The sequence below is a fragment of the Tachyglossus aculeatus genome, chromosome X1, assembly GCF_015852505.1.
Source record: "Tachyglossus aculeatus isolate mTacAcu1 chromosome X1, mTacAcu1.pri, whole genome shotgun sequence".
NCBI lineage: Eukaryota > Metazoa > Chordata > Mammalia > Monotremata > Tachyglossidae > Tachyglossus > Tachyglossus aculeatus.
Window position 1 is genome coordinate 119,267,478 of NC_052101.1, and position 21,044 is coordinate 119,288,521.

Consider the following 21,044-nt stretch of genomic DNA (forward strand, 5'->3'; position numbering starts at 1 on the left):
CCTCTCCACCAAAACGGCCACCACCTTGTTTCAAGCTCTTGTCATATCATGGTTAGACTACTGTATCAGCCTTCTCTTTGGTCTTTCTGCCTCTGGCCACTCCCCAACTCAGTCCATACTCCATACTGCTGCTTTGATGAGCTTGTAGAAATGCCACTCAACAAAAGACTCTCCTCATGTTTTTGAAATCCCGTTTCTCTCCATCAAAGACTCCTTGCCATTAGCTTCAGGGCTCACAACGAGCTTTCTCCATTTTACATGTTGGCTGTCTTCACCGGCTCCCCTCCCAGCTCACGCTCTTCATTCCTCCCAAGCACACCTCCTAGTGTTGATATTTCCCATCCCCTTGCTCACACTCTTCCTCCATCCGGGAACTTTCTTTCCTGCCTCCTAAATCCTCCACACGTCAGCCTCTTCAGATTCCAAGCCTCCTAAAATCCCATAATAATAATAATAATGGTATTAAGTGCTTACTATGTGCAAAGCACTGTTCTAAGCCTGTCCCTAGTCATGTCAACCCAACAACCACCTGTAGTATTTTTGTGTCTCTTTATACTCAGCACTAGTGTATATAGGCATGTTCAATTATATGATTGTTCTGATATTTCATCGTGACATACTTGTTCAGCTACTTATCTGAAACTTGTTCTACCTATTGTTCCCACTATTTGTAAATAATTGGGTCTTCAATAAATTGTGAGCTCCTTTTGGACAGGGAATGTGACTTGTACTTTTATGCTTTTCCAAGCGTTTAGTACAGTGCATTGCACTCAGTATGCTCTCAATAAATACCATTTAACACCACTAAGGGGAGTTCAAGGCTGGGGGAACAATGTGAGCAAGGGGGCAGGGGTAGTGACAGTATGGTCAGGTTGTTCCTGTTATTCTTTCATTTAGTCATCTTGATTGAGCACTTACTGTGTGCAGAGCACTGTACTAAGCGCTTGGGAATGTACAATGCAGCAATAGAGACAGTCGTTGCCCATAATGAGCTCACAGCCTAGCCCTTAGCATAGGTTTGTGGGAGGGTGAGAGTAATGAGGTAACCATTCAGTAGTATTTCTTGAGTGCTTACTGTGTGAGTGTTTGGGAAAATCCAATATAAGAGAGTTGGTAGGGAAAAATGACAAGAAAGGAATGAGGATTAAAGTAAGGAAAACGAAAGAACTGAGATACATGTTAGGGCTTTGCCTGTTATTTTTATTATTTTTCTCAACTCTGTAAGGTATGGCAATCTAATTTTACGTATGATGAAAATAAGGACTTGTGGGGCTACGTGTCTTGACCAAGGTTGCGCAACATTGTGACCTTGGGCAAGTCACTTAACTGTGCTTCAATTTCCTCATCTGTTCTCCCTCCTACTTAGATTGGGAGCCTCTTGTAGTACAGTAACTCTGCCCGAATTGATTATCTTGTATCTACCCCAGTGCTTATTAAAGTGTTGTGCACATGGTAAGCGCTTAACAAATGCCACTGTCATTGTTGTTATTATTCAAACTTAGTACCTGGATTTATTATGCAAAATCCATTAGGCTTTCTAGGAGTTTAGCCACCTGTTACCCCTGCAGTTCTATCCTTTTATAGATTCCTTTTCGGACATTTAGTAGCACTATCCATGATTCCAAGAAATTTGTTCTGTAATAATGAATATTGGAATTTCTGTCCCTTCATTTTATTGATGTTCAGGTTTTGGCAATATAGGTTTGACTACTATTTGTAACTAATCTAAATTTCGGCAAGAGTTTTTTGAAGGGGGAGAGATGGTACCATTGATTGATTAGGGAATGGAAGACTGAAGTAAGGTAGGCAGTACCCTCAAGGCAAATGTTTTTGGACTTTAGAAGAAGGACAAAGAAGGAGCATTCTTGGAAGAGAGATCCTGACATTGAGAATGAAATGATGGCAGTATCCCAAAATGGAGCATATGCCCCATGTTGAGTTTGCCCACAGGATGGAAAGGGGGTTTCATGCTAGAAGGAATATTTTTGTAGGAATAATAATAATAATAATGGTACTTTTTTAAGGGCTTACTATATTCCAAGTACTCTGCTAAGCATGGAGTGACTATATCGTATACTATATATACAGGATGACTATATCGTAAACAGCCCCTGTCCCACATGGACCTCAAAATCTAAGAGGGAGGGAGAACATGGTTCTTAACCCCATTTTGCAGATGAAAAACTGAGGCATGGACAAGTCAAATGACATGCCCAAGGTCGCAGAGTAGACAAGTGGAGAAGAGAGTTCCAAGGCTAAATGTCTCAAGGTGCTTCCCCAGGATGGTAGAGGAGATATGACCACTGTGGAATATTTGTTCCATCAGTCAGTAACATTTATTAAGTGCCTGCAGTGTGCAAACCACATTGAGAAGCCTGCGGGGACATTGTTTCAGAAATAGTCCTTGATCCACATTGAGCTCACAAGCTAAAGGAGGACGACGATGATGATGATTATTATTATTATAACCACCACGTAGGGGAAGCATGGTCTACTGGAAAGAGCACAAGCCAGGGAGTCAGAGGACCTGAATTCTAGTCCCAGCTCTGCCACTTGCCTGATGTGTTAACTTGGGCAAGTCACATAATTTTTCTGTGCCTCAGTATCCTCATCTATAAAACGGGGATTCAGTGCCTGTTCTCCCTCCTAATTAGACCGAGTTTCATGTGGGACATACTTAATCTGTCACCAAATCCTGTCGATGTCAAGATTTTATCTTCACAACATTGCTAAAATCTGTCCTTCCCTCTCCATCTAAAATGCTACCTCTTCCATGATGATCCAGGCACTTTTCCTATCCTGCCTTGACTACTTGACTGCTTGAGAAGCAGCGTCTGTCAGTGGAAGAGCAAGGGCTTGGGAGTCAGAGGACATGGGTTCTAATCCCAGCTCCACCACTTGTCTGCTGTGTGGCCTTGGGCAAGCCACTTCGCTTCTCTGGCCCTCAGTTACCTCATCTGGAAAGTGGGGATTGACTGTGAGCCCCACATGGAATAACCCAATTACTTTGTATCTACCCCAGTGCTTAGAACAGTGCTCAGCACATAGTGAGCGCTTAGCAAATACCATAATCATTATTGTTGTTATTATTATTATCACTACATCTGCCTCCTCTGACCTCCCTGCCTCTTGTCTCTCCCCATTCCAGTCCATACTTCACTCCGCTGCCCAGATCATTTTTCTAAAAAAATGTGCAGTTCGTGTCTCCTCACTCCTCAAGCACCTCTGATGGTTGCCCATCCACCTTCCCATCAAGCAAAAATTCTTATTGGTTTTAAAGCACTCAATCAGCTCACCCCCTTCTACCTTACCTCACTGTTCTACTACAGGCCAACCTTCACACTTTGCTCCTCTAGTGCCAGCTCATTCACGGTGCCCTGATCTTGTCTGTCATGCTACTGACCCCTTTCCTGCATCATCCTCCTAGCCTGAAATGCCCTCCTCCCATATGTCAGACCACCAACTCCCTCCCCACCTTCAAAGCACTATTAAGGTAACATCTTCTTCAAGAGGCCTTCCCTGATAAAGCCCTCTTTTCCCCAGCTCTCTCTCTTCTGCGTCATCTGTGCACAGAGATTTGTGATCTTTGGACATTTGATGTTTGCCCCACCATTGACCCCAGGGCACTTATGTACACTTCTTTAAATGATCTATTGTAAATTATTTATATTAATACCTGTCTCCCCTCTAGATTGTGTAAACTCACTGGGGGCAGGGAAAGTGTCTGCCAATTTTGTTGTATTGTACTGCCAGTCCTCTGCATCTAGTAAGCACTCAATAAGTACCATTGATTGACTGGGACAGTATCCAACCTGATTAGCTTGTATCTACCCCAGTGGTTGGCACATAGTAAGGGCATAACAAATACCATCCTCATCTTTATAGGGAAACAGAAAAAAGGAAGCAAGCTAAGCCAATCCAGAAAGTGAACAGTAACAGTGAATTAATCATTGCGAGGGGTCATCCTTGGTCTCTCCAGCCCCTCGCTGCTCCAGTCTGGGCATCTCACACAATCTCCTCAGTGTTCTCCATGTGAAGGTTGGGGCTTCTGCATGTCCTTTGCTTGGGCCGCTTGGTTCCCCGCTTTTTCCTGTCCTCCCTGGGTGTCGGGGCAGGAGGAGGGAGGTTGCCCTCGCCTCCGGAAGGCCCTATAGCTCCAGGGACATCGAGGCTCTGGGCTTCTTTAAGTAGGAGAAGTGTTGGTGGCTTGGAGGATTATAGGATAAATATTCCATGTTGTATCCCTTACTAGCTGCCTTGTCTGAAGCTTACTGACAAATCTGGTTAAATTTGTATGGGATTTTTTCCTCCCCCGTTTGCACATGCAGTTCTTCAGTGGTTTGAAATGGTGTTCAGACATGGAAAGCCTGGGCCATGTTAATAAAGAACGTTGTGTTCTTTTCCCTTAAAACATATTGCTTTTAGTCTTAATAAACTTTTTGGACTACAGTTTTGGCTTTGCAAAGTTGCTTGTAGAGTTTTAAAAATATAATTCAGAAAGAGAAGTGATCTATCTAACCAAAAAATAATGTTCAAGGCTTTCTTTTTCATCTGCTCTGGATTAGCTTCAGGATAACACTTGACATGTTTTGAAGGGATTTGGTGCAGTTTCATTGTTTTGGCCTTTGGCTTTTTCTGTGACCTCACTGAACCTACCCCTTTTTCCATGAGATAACTTAAATTGTCTTTTTATTTAGAGACAAAGCCAGAATCCTTTCTTTGGTTTTGAACATGACCTTGACATTTTGTGCACAGCTTTTGTATTAACTTCCATTTTTATTGATAACTATTCACAAGATTTTCCAAAAATTGTTTGAAATTAAATTAAATCGATTTTATGTCATTTTCCATTAGTGACATCGAAGGATTTTTCTTTTTCAATCAGTAATTCGATCGTATTTACTGAGCACTTAGTGTGTGCAGAGCACTGTATTAAGTGCTTGAGAGAGTGCAATACAATAGAAGTTGGTAGACATATTCCCTGCCCACAACATTTTCAACTGGGGGAAGGGGAGCAGGGTGGAGAAGGAAACTTTTGACGTGCATTTTGATATATATATATATTTTAATTGGTCTGGCTATTTACAAAGGTAGTGACCATTGATATTGCCTTTTGTTTTGAGGAAATATTTTTGACTTATACTTTTGAGATTCTTAACTTATTTGACTGTATAAACTAAAGGAAATTTGCATGAAAATAGAAAGCACTAAAATACAGACCGTTCTTGAATGCTTTTGTAATGCTAGCCTTCTCTTTTTAGCTTTAGTATGATTTCACTGGATAAACATGTGGCTTCAAATTATGGCCTTATATAAACAAAACAGCTACACTACACTGATTGGGGCTCTGTTTTACTTATTTTTCCAGTAAATTCCAATAGTTTCTCAAACAGATGCAGAATGCTCGTTTTCATCCATTTTATGTTTCCCTTGGCTTTATTGGTGTTCTAGAACAGAACCCAAACAGATACTAATTGAAGTTTTGGTTTATAGGACAACTAGATAAAATTAGACCATAAACCATTTTGCTCCATACTCTCCCAAGATGAGCCGTTTATGAAGTTAATACTAATCACCTACTGAAATTTAAATTCTTTTAACTTTCAGAAAGAGTAAGTGAACAAATGTGATCTGTATGCGCTAAATTGAAAGGCATAAAAAGTCTTTCCTTTGGGGATATAGAAGTACTAGTTATGGTATTATGTGCCTACTGAGTGTATTATGCTGTACCAAACGAGGGTGTTTTTGTTCTTTTGGTTTATTAGTTTTCTCTATTCAGAAGTGTCATTGGTTAAGGACACTACAGTAGTCTTAGTACTTAGAATTTGTCTTATTTAACATATAGGGAATATTTTATTTTATAATAATTATTTGTAAACTAATAGCTGCATTCCTCACTTGTTTTGTTTCCTGCTAGCATTTGGGTGATTCAAGTAGACATCTAGACAGGAAGGAGTGAGGAATGAAACTTGAAAATGGAGGTTTTAAGACTTTGAGATCTTAGTATTCATTTCATTTTGGTAATTCAAAAATATCTCAAAGCACTTTAAAGTCAAACTAATTAACTGGGTAGCTTTTCCTACTCTAGATGGCATATAACATCACCAGAAGCTCCTAGAGATAGCCCGGAAGGACCAATTTTGGTGTATCTCTAGACTGTAAGCTCATTGTGGGCAGGGGGCATGTCTACCAACTCTGTTGTACTCTCCCAAGCATTTAGTACAGTGCTCTGCATACAGTAAGTTCTCAAGAAATGCCGTAGATGATGATAATCTAAGGGGTCGTGATTGCTGCTGACTGTCTGACCAGTCCAACAAAGTCGTTGGGCTGGGTGTTGGTGGTGATGGTAGCAGGAGCCAAGCTCTGGCTGAGCTGCTAGGGCCAGGCAGCCACAGATGGAGGTGGAGGAGGATGTAAGGCCCTGCCAAATCCCTCCTCCCCTCTCTCCTGCATTTTAGAATCATTCATTAATCCTCTCTGTGCTTGTATTTTGTTATCCCTATTTGGAAAACGTCTCTTGGAAATTCTCTCCAGTAGCCTGACTTGATGAGTCGTTTTTCTAAAGTGAAAAAACACCCATTTTTCAAAAATAGCGTAATTAACTCATCCTAACACGATACAGCAGTTTTGCATGGAATAGAACCTTCCAAAGTCAGATCTTCAGAAAAGTGAAGTAAACTGGTCTGGATTGTTAACTTGCAAGGAGACCACTTTTCTGATTTTTAAAATTTTTTTTTCTCAGCATGGAAGTAGTAACAAAGTGAATTTTCTCCCCCTCTCCAGATATGAGCTTCCTTCTAGAGAACGTGCAAAAATGCTTGTAAGGTTGGGAGAGGCAGATTCAGCAGTATTTATGAAAATGAAGTCAACACATTTAGCCACCAGAATGTTGCTGTGGACACACTTGTGGCCATAGCACAAATTTTCCATTGAGTTACTATCTTAGAGATGTGTTAAAAACGTCTGTGCTTAGTTTTTTTTTTTCTTATTTTGCCAAAGTGTTCCTACTGGAAATGAGAGAATAAATGAATTAGTCCAACCCTTTTGTCCACCGAATCCTGGCAGGAAAAAGAGAACCCAGTTTATCACTGAACAATGCCATTCCAGCTAGAGGTAGCTGAATTTAGAAGCGTCACAAATGAACAATGCCCTCCATTACCATCAGTGGAATAGAGTTCTTTAAAACTAACTGGCAGAAACCTCAGAAAGCAGTTTTAGCCTCATGATATGAGGATTTTTGAGGGATTTTAGTGGTATTTTTATTCATAGAATCTTTTATATTTTCTATCAAAATAGGTAAACCAAAGTAGGTAAATTGTTATTGTTCTAATTTAGCATTTGTTAGGTGCCTAGACTGTTTTGGAACTCTTCTCAGGCCCAAGCCAAACCCCAGGAGTGCAAACTGAGGCTAAAGACCTTACTAGATCTGAGCAGACCTGGTCTCATCTTGCGTGGTGCATGGGCTGTTGGGATGCCAGGGATTGGAGGTCCAGAAAGTGTACAGGGATTTCCGTTTGTGATTTCCGCCTGCGACCAATATTCAGGTGCACCATAGATGCCTTATTGGCTAGTAATAGTGTGACTCTGTGGCCAAAAATGGTCCTGCTATTTCCCTATATAAGGTGACTCTGGAGTGCCTTTCAACAGGGTCTTTAATTGACCTAAAAAAGTCACAATCCAGGCTCACAAGAAATGTTCATTCTAAATAAAGATCAAGACATTCAGAGTATCAACACAAATGTGCACAAGCATTTCTTTTTTAAAAGTCTTTTATTCCGTTGCAGTTTTATCTCTTTAAGGTGGGCAAGGTTAAGTGGGTAACAGCGCGTTTGTCATGATCCTGTGGAAATCTGCTGAGTTTTGGCTAAATTGAAAGAAAGGGTTAGGAAAGAGGTAGGTTGGGAAAAGGTTGTGAGTTGGGTGAAGGATGGTATTAATTCTGAGAGATTTGTCTCTGATAAAAAGAGAGGGTGAGAAACTATGGGAGAGGAGAGAGAGTGACCTAAATTCCAGAAGAAGGATGAAGGAGTGGGAAAGGTGAAACTGTTCTGTGGACTTCCTTTTGTCTATTGCTATCCGACTTGGTGGGTGTCAGTTTTTCTCTTTTATTATGGCAAGGAACTTGGGACTGGCTGAGCACCAAGTGGGTGGGGCATTGGGAGATAAGAGGAGGGAAAAGGAGAGCAGTGAGGGGTGGGGACTGTAGGGGTGAGGCGGGTGGACGGCTTCAGCGCTTAGAACAGTGCTTGGCACATAGTAAGTGTTTAACAAATACCATCATTATTATTTACCTCTTGAGCGTGAGGATACCGGCAGGGAACAAAATGGTGAGCCAACATCCTGGTCCCACCTGTGATCTCCTCCCAGCTCCAAGAGGCAAGACATGCTAGCCATTGCCGCCCGCTCTGTCCAGAGTGTTCTGGGGACAAAACTAATAGTTTCACTCCTTCAGGGCAAATCCCAGGGGGGCAATTCCCCCTTTGGAATTGGCACCTAAAGTTGTAGCAGTGTGGTTGGGTACTGTGGCTGTTTGCCATGGAATATAATGATAATAATAATAATAATGATAGCATTTATTAAGAGCTTACTATGTGCAAAGCACTGTTCTAAGCACTGGGCACTGTTCTAAGCCCTGGACCGATAGTAGTAGTGATAATAATAGTATTTATTAAGCACTTTGTGCATAGCACTGTCCTAAGTGTTAAAGAAAGAATACACCGGTGGGAATTAGACTCTCCAGGGGCTCACAACCTAAGAATGTAAATGGTTACTTATATTATCTATCTCCCCCTCTAGACTGCACGCTTCTTGTGGGCAGGGAATGTATCTACCAATTCTGTTATTTTGTACTCTCCCACGTGCTTATTGTTGCATTGTACTGTCCCAAGCGATTAGTACAGTGCTCTGCACACAGTAAGAGCTCAGTAAATATGAGTGATTGACAAAAAAATATGCTCGATTGGTGGAATCATGTCACTGTATTGGACATGACAGGGAAAGAGCTTTGTAAGAGCTAAATTGGCCTTTAAAGGTGAGTTTTCTGCCCACTGTATTGCTGTTTTTCAATCTGAATTGTGTAGCTTAAACACGATCTTAAACTGTCCAAACACTCTGGGGAGTGTTTGGGTGAAGAAAGTTTATTGTGCCACACATCCTGCTTTTAAGTTCTAACTCTCGAACTCTCCTTTCTACAGACAGGACATTGAACACCGAGCCAGGGAGGCATGCTGAAGCCAGGCTTTGGGCAGAATGAGTTTAAAAGATGCTGGCAGTGCAGCTTGCCAGGAGAAAGGAGTCTATCATCTTCTCATTTACCCTCAGCTGTCTACAGAAAGCGCTGCCTGCTGCAGAGTCACAGCCACTAAAGATACCACCACGTCAGATGTCATCAAGGATGTGATCGCTAATCTGAATTTGGATGTCACCAAGTGTTATGTGTTAGTGGAGGTGAAAGAATCCGGAGGCGAGGAATGGGTATTAGATGCGAACGATCCACCTGTACATAGAGTACTGTTGTGGCCCCGGCGGGCTCAAGATGAGCACCCCCAAAGGGATGGGTACTATTTTCTTTTACAAGAGAGGGACAAAGATGGGACCATAAAATATGTTCACATGCAGCTGTTCTCTAAGGCAAAGGAAGCACGGCGTTTGGTGGAGAGGGGCTTTCTTCCTTGGCAGCAGGAAGACTTTGATGATCTATGTAATCTTCCTAATTTAACAGAGACAAATCTTTTGACAAATCTCAAGCACCGTTTTCTACAACGCAAGATATATACTTACGCAGGTAGCATTCTCGTCGCAATTAACCCCTTTAAGTTTCTCCCCATTTACAACCCCAAGTATGTCAAGATGTATGAGAATCAGCAGCTTGGAAAGCTGGAGCCACATATCTTTGCCATTGCCGATGTGGCCTACTTCACCATGCTCAAAAAGCATATCAACCAGTGCATAGTTATTTCAGGCGAAAGTGGCTCTGGGAAAACGCAAAGTACAAACTTTTTAATTCACTGTCTCACTGCACTGAGTCAGAAAGGGTACGCAAGTGGAGTGGAGAGAACAATTCTGGGTGCCGGACCGGTATTGGAGGTAAATTCCTTTTGTTTTGTTATTTTTTAACCCTTCTTTGGGGTCTTCTCTCTTAGAGACTTCTGGAGGGACAGGGTTTCCATTTCTATGTTGGATTTGTAGAGAGAAAATGTAATTGGGGATAGGCAGTAAATGTTAAATCATACCTACATTCTTCTGGAAATACATTTCAAGTACGGTTTTGTTTTCTTGTTGCTTTGTGTAACCTGTATTGCAGCCTTTATTTTCAGCCCCGAATTTGAATTGTTATTCATCTGATTTACCCCAAGTGACAGAATATTTCCATTCTAATCAGTTATTCTTTGAATTGAGTTTTTGAGTTAAGCTGGCTATAGCCAAAGCAAGGCTGGACTTTATGTAATTATCTAAATAATGTGGGTTGTTTAGGCGTGTGGCCAATCCAAATATTTGAATTCCTCAACCCTACAAATAACCCATATCATTTTGGCAATGAAACCCAGCCAAAAACCGTCCTCCGATGTATGTTTAAAAACTCAACTCTGTGTGCTTATTCTTTCATTCTAAAGCTCTTGATTTGTGTTCTATGTCATCTTATTCTTAATGTATTTGGATTTATTGCTAACTTACAAGTTAAATAAAAACCAGCACTGGAACTGTCTTAGCGATGAAAATTCAACGAAGTCAGGTCAGACTGTATCTGTCCTGATGAACTTTTATCTACCCCAGTGCTTAGTACAGTGGTTGGCACCTAGTTAATGCTTAACAACTACCACAATTACATATTGGGCAGTTTTAATTTAGTCACTTTCTAAATATTTCTCTCGCTTTTAAGTCAACTTTGGATTGCGAAGATTTGCAGAACATGCAAGTTTTGGTCTTGTTTTTTTGCACCTTGAAAGGAGAAGTTAGCTTGTTTTGAGGTTTGATAGTTGCTTGGTCTCACAGTGCTTGTGCAGCTTAACTATGCAATTTTGAAGAGAAAACAGGAAGGGGTCACTGTGGAAAGCTTGGTTCAATCAGCTGATCTTGCCATGTTTAATATAGTTAACTGTTACTGTCACAGTGCTACAGGACGTGATGCAGCAGAGTGAAATCATTGGCCATTCTTGAGTGTTGTGCCACAAGACAAACCCAGACGTCAAAACAGTACAAATTGGAGCACGGCGCTTTTTAAACGCTTCAGTACAACAGACAGTATCTTGCTAAAAAATATTAGAAATTTGTTTGGACTAAGTGGGAGTGAAAATACAGGCTGCATAGACACTGGAACGATGTCCATTTTGATGCACTTTTATTTGGAAACTCTGGATGTTTCTTGAGAGTCTTAAGGGTAAGGTTTAGAGTGGGAAGCACTATTTTTGTAGAAGGGACAAAAGTACATTTGTCTACAATGTATCAAGGAGTCTCTTATTTTCCCTTTTGCTTCAGCTCAAAAACCAGACCTATAAATTGTAATTACTGGGTGAGAAGCTATATTTCAGGTTATTCTTTAAGCATCAAAAGGGTTTTTTATATTTGCTAGTGTGCATTGTAAAATATGAAGCAACAAACACTAGTGATGCTTTTTGTTTGATTTTGAAAGCAGAAGTGAAATGAGGATCCTTACTGGTTAGGTCCTATCCCTGAAATAATTAAAATAAGAAAGTTTGTTGGGGGTTTTTGGGGTTTTTTTTACATTTCAAGGCCTAATGAAGTAGGCAGAGGAGTTAAGTTTAGGAGTTAGATCTGCTTGACTGGGGTTCTATCTATGTGCATATTCGGCTTAGATGTACTTGGATTGTGACAGAACGTGATTATGAAAGTGTTCCTAATTATAGTCCCTTTTGGGTTATTAAAATGGGGATGTGTAGAACACACTTTTTTCTCTGTGGCAGACCCCTGGCCCTTCTTCTAGCCCATATCACCCCCCAAAGCCACTCGTGGAAGGGCGCAAACACTTGGAGGGGCCCCCAGAGTCCTAAAGCCCTCCACCTCTTCCTTCTGAAGAAGGAAAAATTTCCCCCCTTGACTGGTCAGATCAGCACGCTTGAATGTCAAAGGGATCATTCGGGAGCCAACCAGCTTTGCTTCAAGAGGGCTGGTTACTGTGCATCTGAAAGACGTTTCTCCCTCTATTATCTGAATAGCACGCTATCCTCAGTTATGAGCCATGCACCCTCCCCATTGGACTCGGACACCAAGGTTAGTAGAAATAAGTAGATTTTAATTAATTTTTACCCTTCTTGACCGTGAGCCCGTTGTTGGGTAGGGATTGTCTCTATTTGTTGCCGAATCGTACTTTCCAAGCACTTAGCATGGTGCTCTGCAAACAGTAAGCGCTCAATAAATACGATTGAATGAATAAATTTTAATAGCTAATGTGTTTAGGTAACAGTATAAAACATCTTGTTAATAATAAGAGCGGCAGCCTGGCCTAGTGGATAGAGCATGGGCCTGGGAGTCAGGAGGACTTGGGTTCTAATTCTGGCTCTGCCACTTGTTTGCTGTGTGGCCTTGGGCAAGTCACTTCTCAGTACCTCAGTTACCTCATCTGGTAAATGGGGATTCAGACTGGGAGCCCTATGTGGAACAGGGACTGTGTCTAACCAGATGAGCTTGTATCGACCCCAGCGCTTAGAACAGTGCCTGACACATAGTAGGCACAGAACAAATACCACGAAGACAAACAAAGCAAAACAAACCGCCTATCTCTTAACTGATCTGTTCCCCATTAGGTTTACTTTCCCTTCCCCAAGACTCTTGTACTTTACAAGACATCCTGGTGGATTTCTCTTTATTGACTGACATCCTGGTTCAGTTCTTCCCAGTGCACCCCTTAACAGAGACTTTCCCAGCCAACTCTGCCCAGGGAGCCATGCTCCCTGGGATCCTAACCTCTGGGGAGTCTGGAAGTTCTCCCTCCAGCCTGTAAGCTCCTTGTCTTCCCACTCTGTTGTCTTGTACTACAAACTGCTATTCCGTTGATCCAAACTCTTATCCTATCGTGCCTTGACTACCGTATCTGCTTTTGCTGAACTCCCTTCCATCTCTCTTCGCTCCAGTCCGTACCGCACTCTGCTTCCCGGATCGGTTTTCTAAAAAAAAAAAAAAATGTTCAGTCCATGTCTCCCCACTCCTCAAGAACCTCCAGTGGCTGTCCATCCACCTCTGCATCAAAAAGAAACTCCTTACCATTGGCTTTAAAGTACTCAGTCAGCCCTGATCTCATCTATCTCATCGCCAACCCCTTTCCCACATCCTCCCTCTGCCTTGGAACTTCCTAAACGCCAGACCGCCACTCTTCCCACCTTCAAAGCATTATTAAGGTCACATTTTTTCCCAGAGGCCTTTCCTGATTAAGCTGTCCCTTCCCTGCCTCCCTCTCCCTTCCGTATCATCTGTGCACTTGGATCTTTGACCTCTGGACATTCGGTATTCACCTCAACCTCACAGCACTTAGGCACTTAAATCATGTATTATATTAACGCCTGCCTCCCCTTCTATACTGTAAGCTCATTGTGGGCAGGGATTGGGTCTTCCAAAGCTGTTGTATTCATTCATTCATTCAGTCATACTGTGTGCAGAGCACTGTGCTTGGAAAGTACAATTCGGCAACAGATAGAGCAATCCCTACCCAACAACGGGCTCACAGTCTAGAAGGGGGGAGACAGACAACAAAACAACAGTTTTATTGTGCCCTCATAAACACTTAATACAGTGCTCTGCACAGAGCGCTCAATAAATTCCACTGATCGATTGATACTCTTTCAAGTGCTTAGTACAGTGCTCTGCACACAGTAAGCGCTCAATAAACATGATTGAGTGGATGAATGTAACCACTCCATAAATAATATAATTAAGGTGCTTATTATGTGCCAACACTATACTAAGTGCTTGTGTAGATACAAGATAATGAGGTCAGACACAGTCTATGTCCCACATGGGAGTTCACAGTCTTCATCCCCATTCTACAGATGAGGGTAACTGAGGCACAGGGAAGTGAAGTGGATTGCCCAAGGCCACACAGCAGACAAATGGTGGAGCCTGGATTAGAACCCATGACCTTCTGACTTCCAGACCCATGCTCTATTTCCTACGCTCTGCTGCTCAGGTAGCAAAGCTGAGATTAGAACTCAGGTTCTCTGACTCGCAGGCCTGTGCTCTTTCTACTAGGCCATGCTGCTTCTCAGTAAATACCATCGACTGATTGACCCTAAAATGGAGAACTCTTCTCCAGTGTCCCAGCTCCAGAGCAGTGACACACCCAAGTCCCCTGCTGCGGTATTTAGATATCGAAATATTTTTACAGGCTTTATGGACACAGGCGATTTTAGTTCATTTTTATGGACTCTTTGTGAATCTATAGCCCATTTGGTGATGTCTGCGGGCACAACAATTCCAGCACTTCAAGGAGCAGGCCTATGTGGCGACAGGCACATTCATGTGAATTTACAAACGGTTGACAATCTGGGTCCCAAGGATCACTCAGGCCCTTCTAACTTAAAATGACCTTAGGGATTCTTCCCCACTTAGCTAGCCCCCTCCTTCTTTTCCCAGCCCTCCATTGAAGTTCATTGGGTTACAGGTAGAGCCATTCAAATAAGTACCTTTGGGAGTGGGTTCCCAGGAAGAAGTAGTCATTTGTCCAGAAATGTCAGAGTTCCTTTCCCTATCTCTGGTTTTGGGGTTAGAGTGACTATCACAATATGTGGAAGAGAGATTCCATCAATCAGTGGTATTTGAGTACTTAACTGTGTGCAGACCACTGTATTAAGCACTTGGGAGAGTGCAATGGAGTAAGGAGACACAATCTCTGCCCCGAAGAAACTTACTTTCTAGCCGGGGAGACAGACACTAAAATGAGATATAGGTAGGGCAAACAAGCAAGTATATAAAAAAAAATATGTATGTATATATATATATATATATATATATATATATATATATATATATATAATGTATGTATGCACTGTGGGGGTAGGACATGGGGAGATAATCTAAATGCTTGAATATTAGTGTTTTCATTTTCAAACTCTTATGGTTCCCATTAATTTCTCAAGGCTCAAATTCTTGATGCTGCAGATCAAATATTTAGGAATTGTTGGTTATTGGATGTTTTGAGTTGCTTTCATTTTACAGAATTAGTTTCAGATAATTGCCTCCCATTTTACTGTGGCCTACAATTGCTGTGCATCTGGAGATTCAGTAAATGTTAACCAATCACTCATATTTATTGAGCGCTTACTGTGTGCAGGGCACCGTACTAAGTGCTTGGGAGAGTGCAACACAATATAACAGACACATTTCCTGCCCACAGTGAGCTTACAGTCTATCAGTCATAATTATTGGCTGCTTCCTCTGTGCAGAGCACCATACTAAGTGCTTGGGAGAGTATAATAGAGTTAGTATAAATGATCCCTTCCCTTTGTACGTAGGCACATCAGAAAGGTGTGCGTTCCCAAGTGCTTAGGTGACATGGCAGAAGTTGGGAAATAAGGTGGGGATGTGAGAGGTTAATCAAGGAAGGCCTCTTGGAGGAGCTGTGATTATAGACGGGCCTTAAGGACCGGGAGCGCAGTGTGTGAGAAGTTGGGGGACGTACGGAATTGATGTTTTCGGAAAATGATCTGGGCAGCAGAGGGAAATATGGACTGGATCTTGGGAGGTAAGCGAGGAGGCAGGTACGATAGTCCAGTTAGGGTGGGTCTTTTCTCAGAAATGACACAAACAATTATAGCTAGACTGCCATCTTTTATGACATATAGCATTAAGCTATAGTCCAAATTTGAAAATACAGTCAGATATATGTAAATTCTTTGGGGCCAAGGACCACATCTAACCCAAACTCCTCAAATCCATTTCCACTTCCAGAGAGTGCTGGTGCTTAGACTAAGCAGTCTTAGTGCTGGTTCTTAGGATGGTGGAAATTCTGTGATTTGTTTACTGTTCTTTTTTCCCCTCCAGTGATGTTTTTGGATGTGAGGATAGTTGGATCTTTGTGATTTTTGTCTCTTAGGGAACAGGCTTTACCTAACCTGAAAATAATAATAATAATAATAATTGTGTTATTTGTTAAGTGCTTACTATGTGCCAAGCACTGTTCTAAGCGCTGGGGTAGATACAAGGTAATCAGGTTGGACAGAGTCCCTGTCCCACATGGGGCTCACACCCTTAATCCCCATTTTACAGATGAGGTATCTGAGGCCCAAAGAAATGAAGTGACTTGCCCAAGGTCACATAGCAGACAAGTGGCAGAGCTGAGATTAGAACCCATGACCTTCTGACTCCCAGGCCCGTGCTCCATCCACTATGCCATGCTTTGCCCATATCACATTTTTGAAGTTTTTCTGTTGGGTAGAGGTGAAGCATATTATGTAGTGTAACTTGAGAGAGGCTTTTTTGTGTCTGGAAGGGTTTAGTGCTAATTTTCATTTCAAATGAGCATTCTTTAGGGAAGTGAGATGTAGCTCTTTCAAAAGAGCAGTAGTTGTCATTATTATTATTATCTTGCTTACAGTTTGCTTCTGCATAGCAGCTCATTCATATTTGGCTTTATTCATGCACAGAAAAACTTGGATGTAAGAGAGTACTCTTCCATGAACTTGAGTATAGCATGGAACCAACCCTGTATCCTGAATATGTCGGGGAAGTCTGGGCCAGCTGAGCTCCTGCAGTAATAATACCAATGGCATTTATTAAGCGCTTACTATGTGCAAAGCACTGTTCTAAGCGCTGGGGAGGTTACAAGGTGATCATGTTGTCCCACATGGGGCTCACAGCCCTATTTTACAGATGAGGTAACTGAGGCACAGAGAAGTTAAGTGACTTGCCCAAGTCACACAGCTGACAATTGGCGGAGCCAGGATTTGAACCCATGACCTCTGACTCCAAAGCCTGTGCTCTTTCCACTGAGCCATACTGCTGCAATGCCACTTTCAGGTTGGGGTGTCATGAGCTCTGCAAATCATGCCGCTGTCCTTGAGTGCCCCACAGCACTTGCTCCTCTGTGGGCAGCTGGGGCCTGGGCTAAAGCAGCAGAGGGGAATGGGTTAGCTCTTCTCTAGTCTGTAAGCTTCTTGAGGACAGGGATTGTGGCAACCTACTCTACTGTATTCTCCCAAGTGCTTAGTGCAGTGCTCTGCACACTCTAAGTGCTCAGTAAATGCCATTGATTGTTGGGAAGTGCTTTTGAGATTCAGTTGCTGAACTCCTATATTTGAAGAAAATGGACTTGCAACAGATGGTATTAAGATGGATGGTAAAGGGATTAGAAAGTGATTAAGGAGCTCAAGACGGGCTCAGTTATGAACTGGATGAATTTTGGTTTTTCTAACTCACCATGCTTGATTTCTAAACTTGAGCATTGTGGTAAAACCTTTAAATAATGCTTTCCACTTTTGCATATTTTTTGAAAGTCGCCAGTGCTATTTGGAGTTGGCTACTACACCCATGTCTCCTATGACATGGGAGTTGCCTTCTTGCATTAAGGAAAACTTGGACCGGGGCACCCGTTGGTTTTAGATGCCAGCCACTTTGCACTAATTGTTTCTTTCGACACCGCAGCATGCTGTATCCACACAGACTCATTCTGTGGCCTGATGTTCCCTAATTTCCAAAATGCACATGAAAAATCACATTATTGCAGAACTGAGTGTATTTGGTTTTCAGTTTTGATCTATGAGGCATTGTGCGTCACCAATAGAAACCGGATGGACGCCCTGTAAGCCAGGGGTGTTGATATTTTTCCAGTCATGAATCTCTTTAAAAGAAAACTAAAATCCTCACATTGCCCAAATTCCTAACCCCTTCGACTTCCCAGATGCACCGGTTTCTCTGCCCTTCCCCACACCTCTTCCTGCCTGTCCTCCTTTTCCTGAGGCCATTGACCACACTATTCCCCCCCCCCCCCCCCCCCCCCACACACCGTTTTTGCATCTTTCTATCCTGAATCCCCCTTTTCCGGACCTTATCTTCATTCATCTGCTAGGAACAGTAGCCAGTCCTGCAAGTCTCCTGAGAGTGAATGTTGATCCACTTTGATCCACTCATTTTTAACCTGAACTGAGAGGCTGTGAAGAAGCATCCAAATATGCCTGGGTTTGGTCGTGCAGGACCCACAGACTTTCCTAAATTCACCGAGGGCTATTATGTCTGGCAAAAATCCAGGTATCGGGCCGACCTGATGTCATCCATCTCAGACTCATCCTCACTTGCTCCAACTCTGCTCTCCTCCACCCAATAACAATACTTCTCCACCCTTATTTACTCCGATGCCCATTTCCCCTCGTGACCTTGCCTCCCCATCTCTTGTCCCTAATGACCTTGCCACCTATTTTACTGATAAAATTAAGACCATCAGGCATGATCTCCTTAAAATCTCCCCTCTTTTCGATACTTCCATCCTTCCCAGAAGTTTCTCAAGAGATCTCCTGCCTTCCCTTAAAATCTACCTCCCTGTACTTCCCACACATTCCTTCCCACAGTTATTAAAGCACTTGCCCCCTCCCTTCCTCCTCCGTCCTTGGCCCCCGTCTTCAACTGCTCACTTTCCAGTGGCTCCTTCCCCACTGCTTTCAAACATGTCCATGTCTCCCCTATCCTAAGAAAGCCCTCCCTTGACCCCATGGCCCCCTCCAGTTACTGCCCATCTCCCTCTCACCAGTCCAGTTCAAACTCCTCAAGTGAGTTGCTTAAGCCCCCTTCCTCTCCTCCCTCTCCTCCAATTCTCTTCTTGATCCCCTGAAATCTGGCTTCTGCTCCCTCCACTCCACAGAACCTGCCCTCTGTGAAGTCACCAATGACCTCCTTCTGGCCAATCTAATGGCTTCTACCTCATCCTCATCCTCTTTGTCATCTCTGCCTTTGACAGTATCAACCACCCCCTTCTGGAAACATCCAAGCTTGGCTTCGCTACATTGTTCTCTCCTGGTTCTCCTCTTACCTCTCTGGCCCTCCTTCTCAATTTTTTTCGCCAGCTCCATCCCTGCAAACATCTTACCATTGACTTTAAGGCAATCAATCAATCAGTGATGTCCTGTTCCTCCCTCACCTTCTGCTCTCTTGCTACAACCCATCCCACACACTTCGCTCTTCTGTCAACCTAGTCTTTGTGCCCCAGTCAATCAATCTATGGTATTTGAGCGCTGACTGTTTGCAGAGCACCATTACTAAGTGCTTGGGGGAGTACAATATAACAAAGTTGGTAGACTCGTTCCCTACCCACAATGAGCATACAGGCTAAAGGGGGAGACCAGACAATGTAAATAAATTACAGATATGTACATAAGTGCTTGATCTCTCCCTCTGGCTTGGAACCCCCTTCCCCTTTATATTCAACAGACCCTCCTGTTCTCTCCACCTTCAAAGCCATCTTAAAATCACCGCTCTTCCAAGAGAATTTTCCTGATTAAGCTCTCACTTCCTGTATTCATCCTCCCTTCTGTGTCTCCTATGCACTTGGATATTCACTCCACTCCCAGCCCCATAGCACTTAGGTACATTTATTCATTCATTCAATCGTATTTATTGAGCACTTACTGTGTGCAGAGCACTGTGATAAGTGCTTGGGAAGTACAAGTCGACAACATATAGAGACGGTCCCTACGCATCCTTAAACTCTGCCATTTTCCCTTTCTGTAACTAATTTTACTGTCTGTCCCTCTAGACTGTAAGATTCTTAAGGGCAGGGATTGAGTCTGCAGCTCTTTTGTATTGTTCTCCCCTCAATGCTCAGTACAGAGCTTTGCTGCAGTAAGCACTCCATAAATACTACTGATTCCAAGGTTTGTCCAGCAAAATGCCAGAGGGAGCATCAAGAGGGAGCAGAGCTTTACTTCCCTCCATTCCTCGGTTAAACCACCATTAATTTACATAGTGATCAAGTAGGAGAGCAAAGTAAAATAGCCAGAATTTCCAGGGACTTTATAGACTAGGGCTTAATATCCTCAGCCCACTAGTTCCTGTTGTGGCTATGTGTTTAGATGCTGTCCCATGACAATCCCAGCCTCCTAAGGGCAGGATTTAGGAACTGCTTGGGGCAGCTCACTGAACCAGCCCTGCAGCTAGTTTGCTACTTCCTTATTGAGGGCAGAGATCATAGCTTCCTGCAAAGTACTCTCCCAAGCATTGCACATAGAAGGTGCTCAAAAATACTGTCGATTGATTTGATTTTTTTGCCTATAAAACCAGATTTTCCCTAGCATGCAAAATGGCTTTTGAGCTTCATGCTGACAGTATCCTGATGTAGGTGGTTGAACCAAAGCAATTTTCTCTAATCCCTTCCTCTAGCACAGAAATTTCCAAGCAAATATTTCTCTTTGGAAAAGGTGGCTGCCTGGATATGGTCAATATGCAGAATTGAGCACATTTTTTCTGTTCAAGTTCTATTCCATGTAACCAGGTAGACCTGTATTATCACAGATAATTTGGGGGTTTTGGTTTTGTTTGTTTTTTTAAATCAAAGGAGAAAAAAATATATTTGGGGAAAATACCCTTTACTACAAGAAAGAAGTGGCATTATGGGGATATATTTTAAGTACTAATAATGTATCACTAAACTTATGAAAGGGCTTGATTAAGAGCTGTGAACGTTTGATCCTCGGAAACTTGTTGAATTACTTCTGGCCATTTTAAATCTGAATTGGATCAATGTACAAAAGTCATTTTCCATGAAAATGCTAGGACCACTTTATGCATTTTTATTCTTTGAGCCCTAATGGCAAATTTTCTCTGCCTCCCTTGGACTGTGTGTCTGAGAGAGGTAGACTCTCTCTTAAATTTTAACAGTTGGAAAAATTGCCAATGCTGCAGTTTTCAAATAGGATACATTCTTGGCTAACTAGTTTGCACAATTTCAATATAGATGGTCTCTCTAAAATTTACTTTTTGATGACTCAGCTGCTAAACCAAAACCAGCTCCTGAAAGTAAATAATGGTATTTGTTAACATCCTTGAGCTGCTTTATAACATCATTCATTAGGACTCAAAAATACAGCTGGCCCTTTCTTTTTTTGATTTGG

At 42.4% G+C, this 21,044-nt stretch overlaps 1 protein-coding gene across 13 annotated transcripts in view; it reads left to right on the top strand.

Moving 5' to 3' along the window:
* MYO9B (myosin IXB) overlaps positions 1-21,044 on the top strand; it is a 115,907-nt gene that overhangs the window by 9,004 nt on the left and 85,859 nt on the right. For all 13 annotated transcript variants that reach the window (XM_038773000.1, XM_038773005.1, XM_038772999.1 and 10 more), the window contains exon 2: positions 9,195-10,086. In XM_038773000.1, coding sequence (XP_038628928.1) covers positions 9,250-10,086 — 837 coding nt within the window. In that variant the 5' untranslated portion in view covers positions 9,195-9,249. The remainder of the gene's footprint in view (positions 1-9,194; positions 10,087-21,044) is intronic.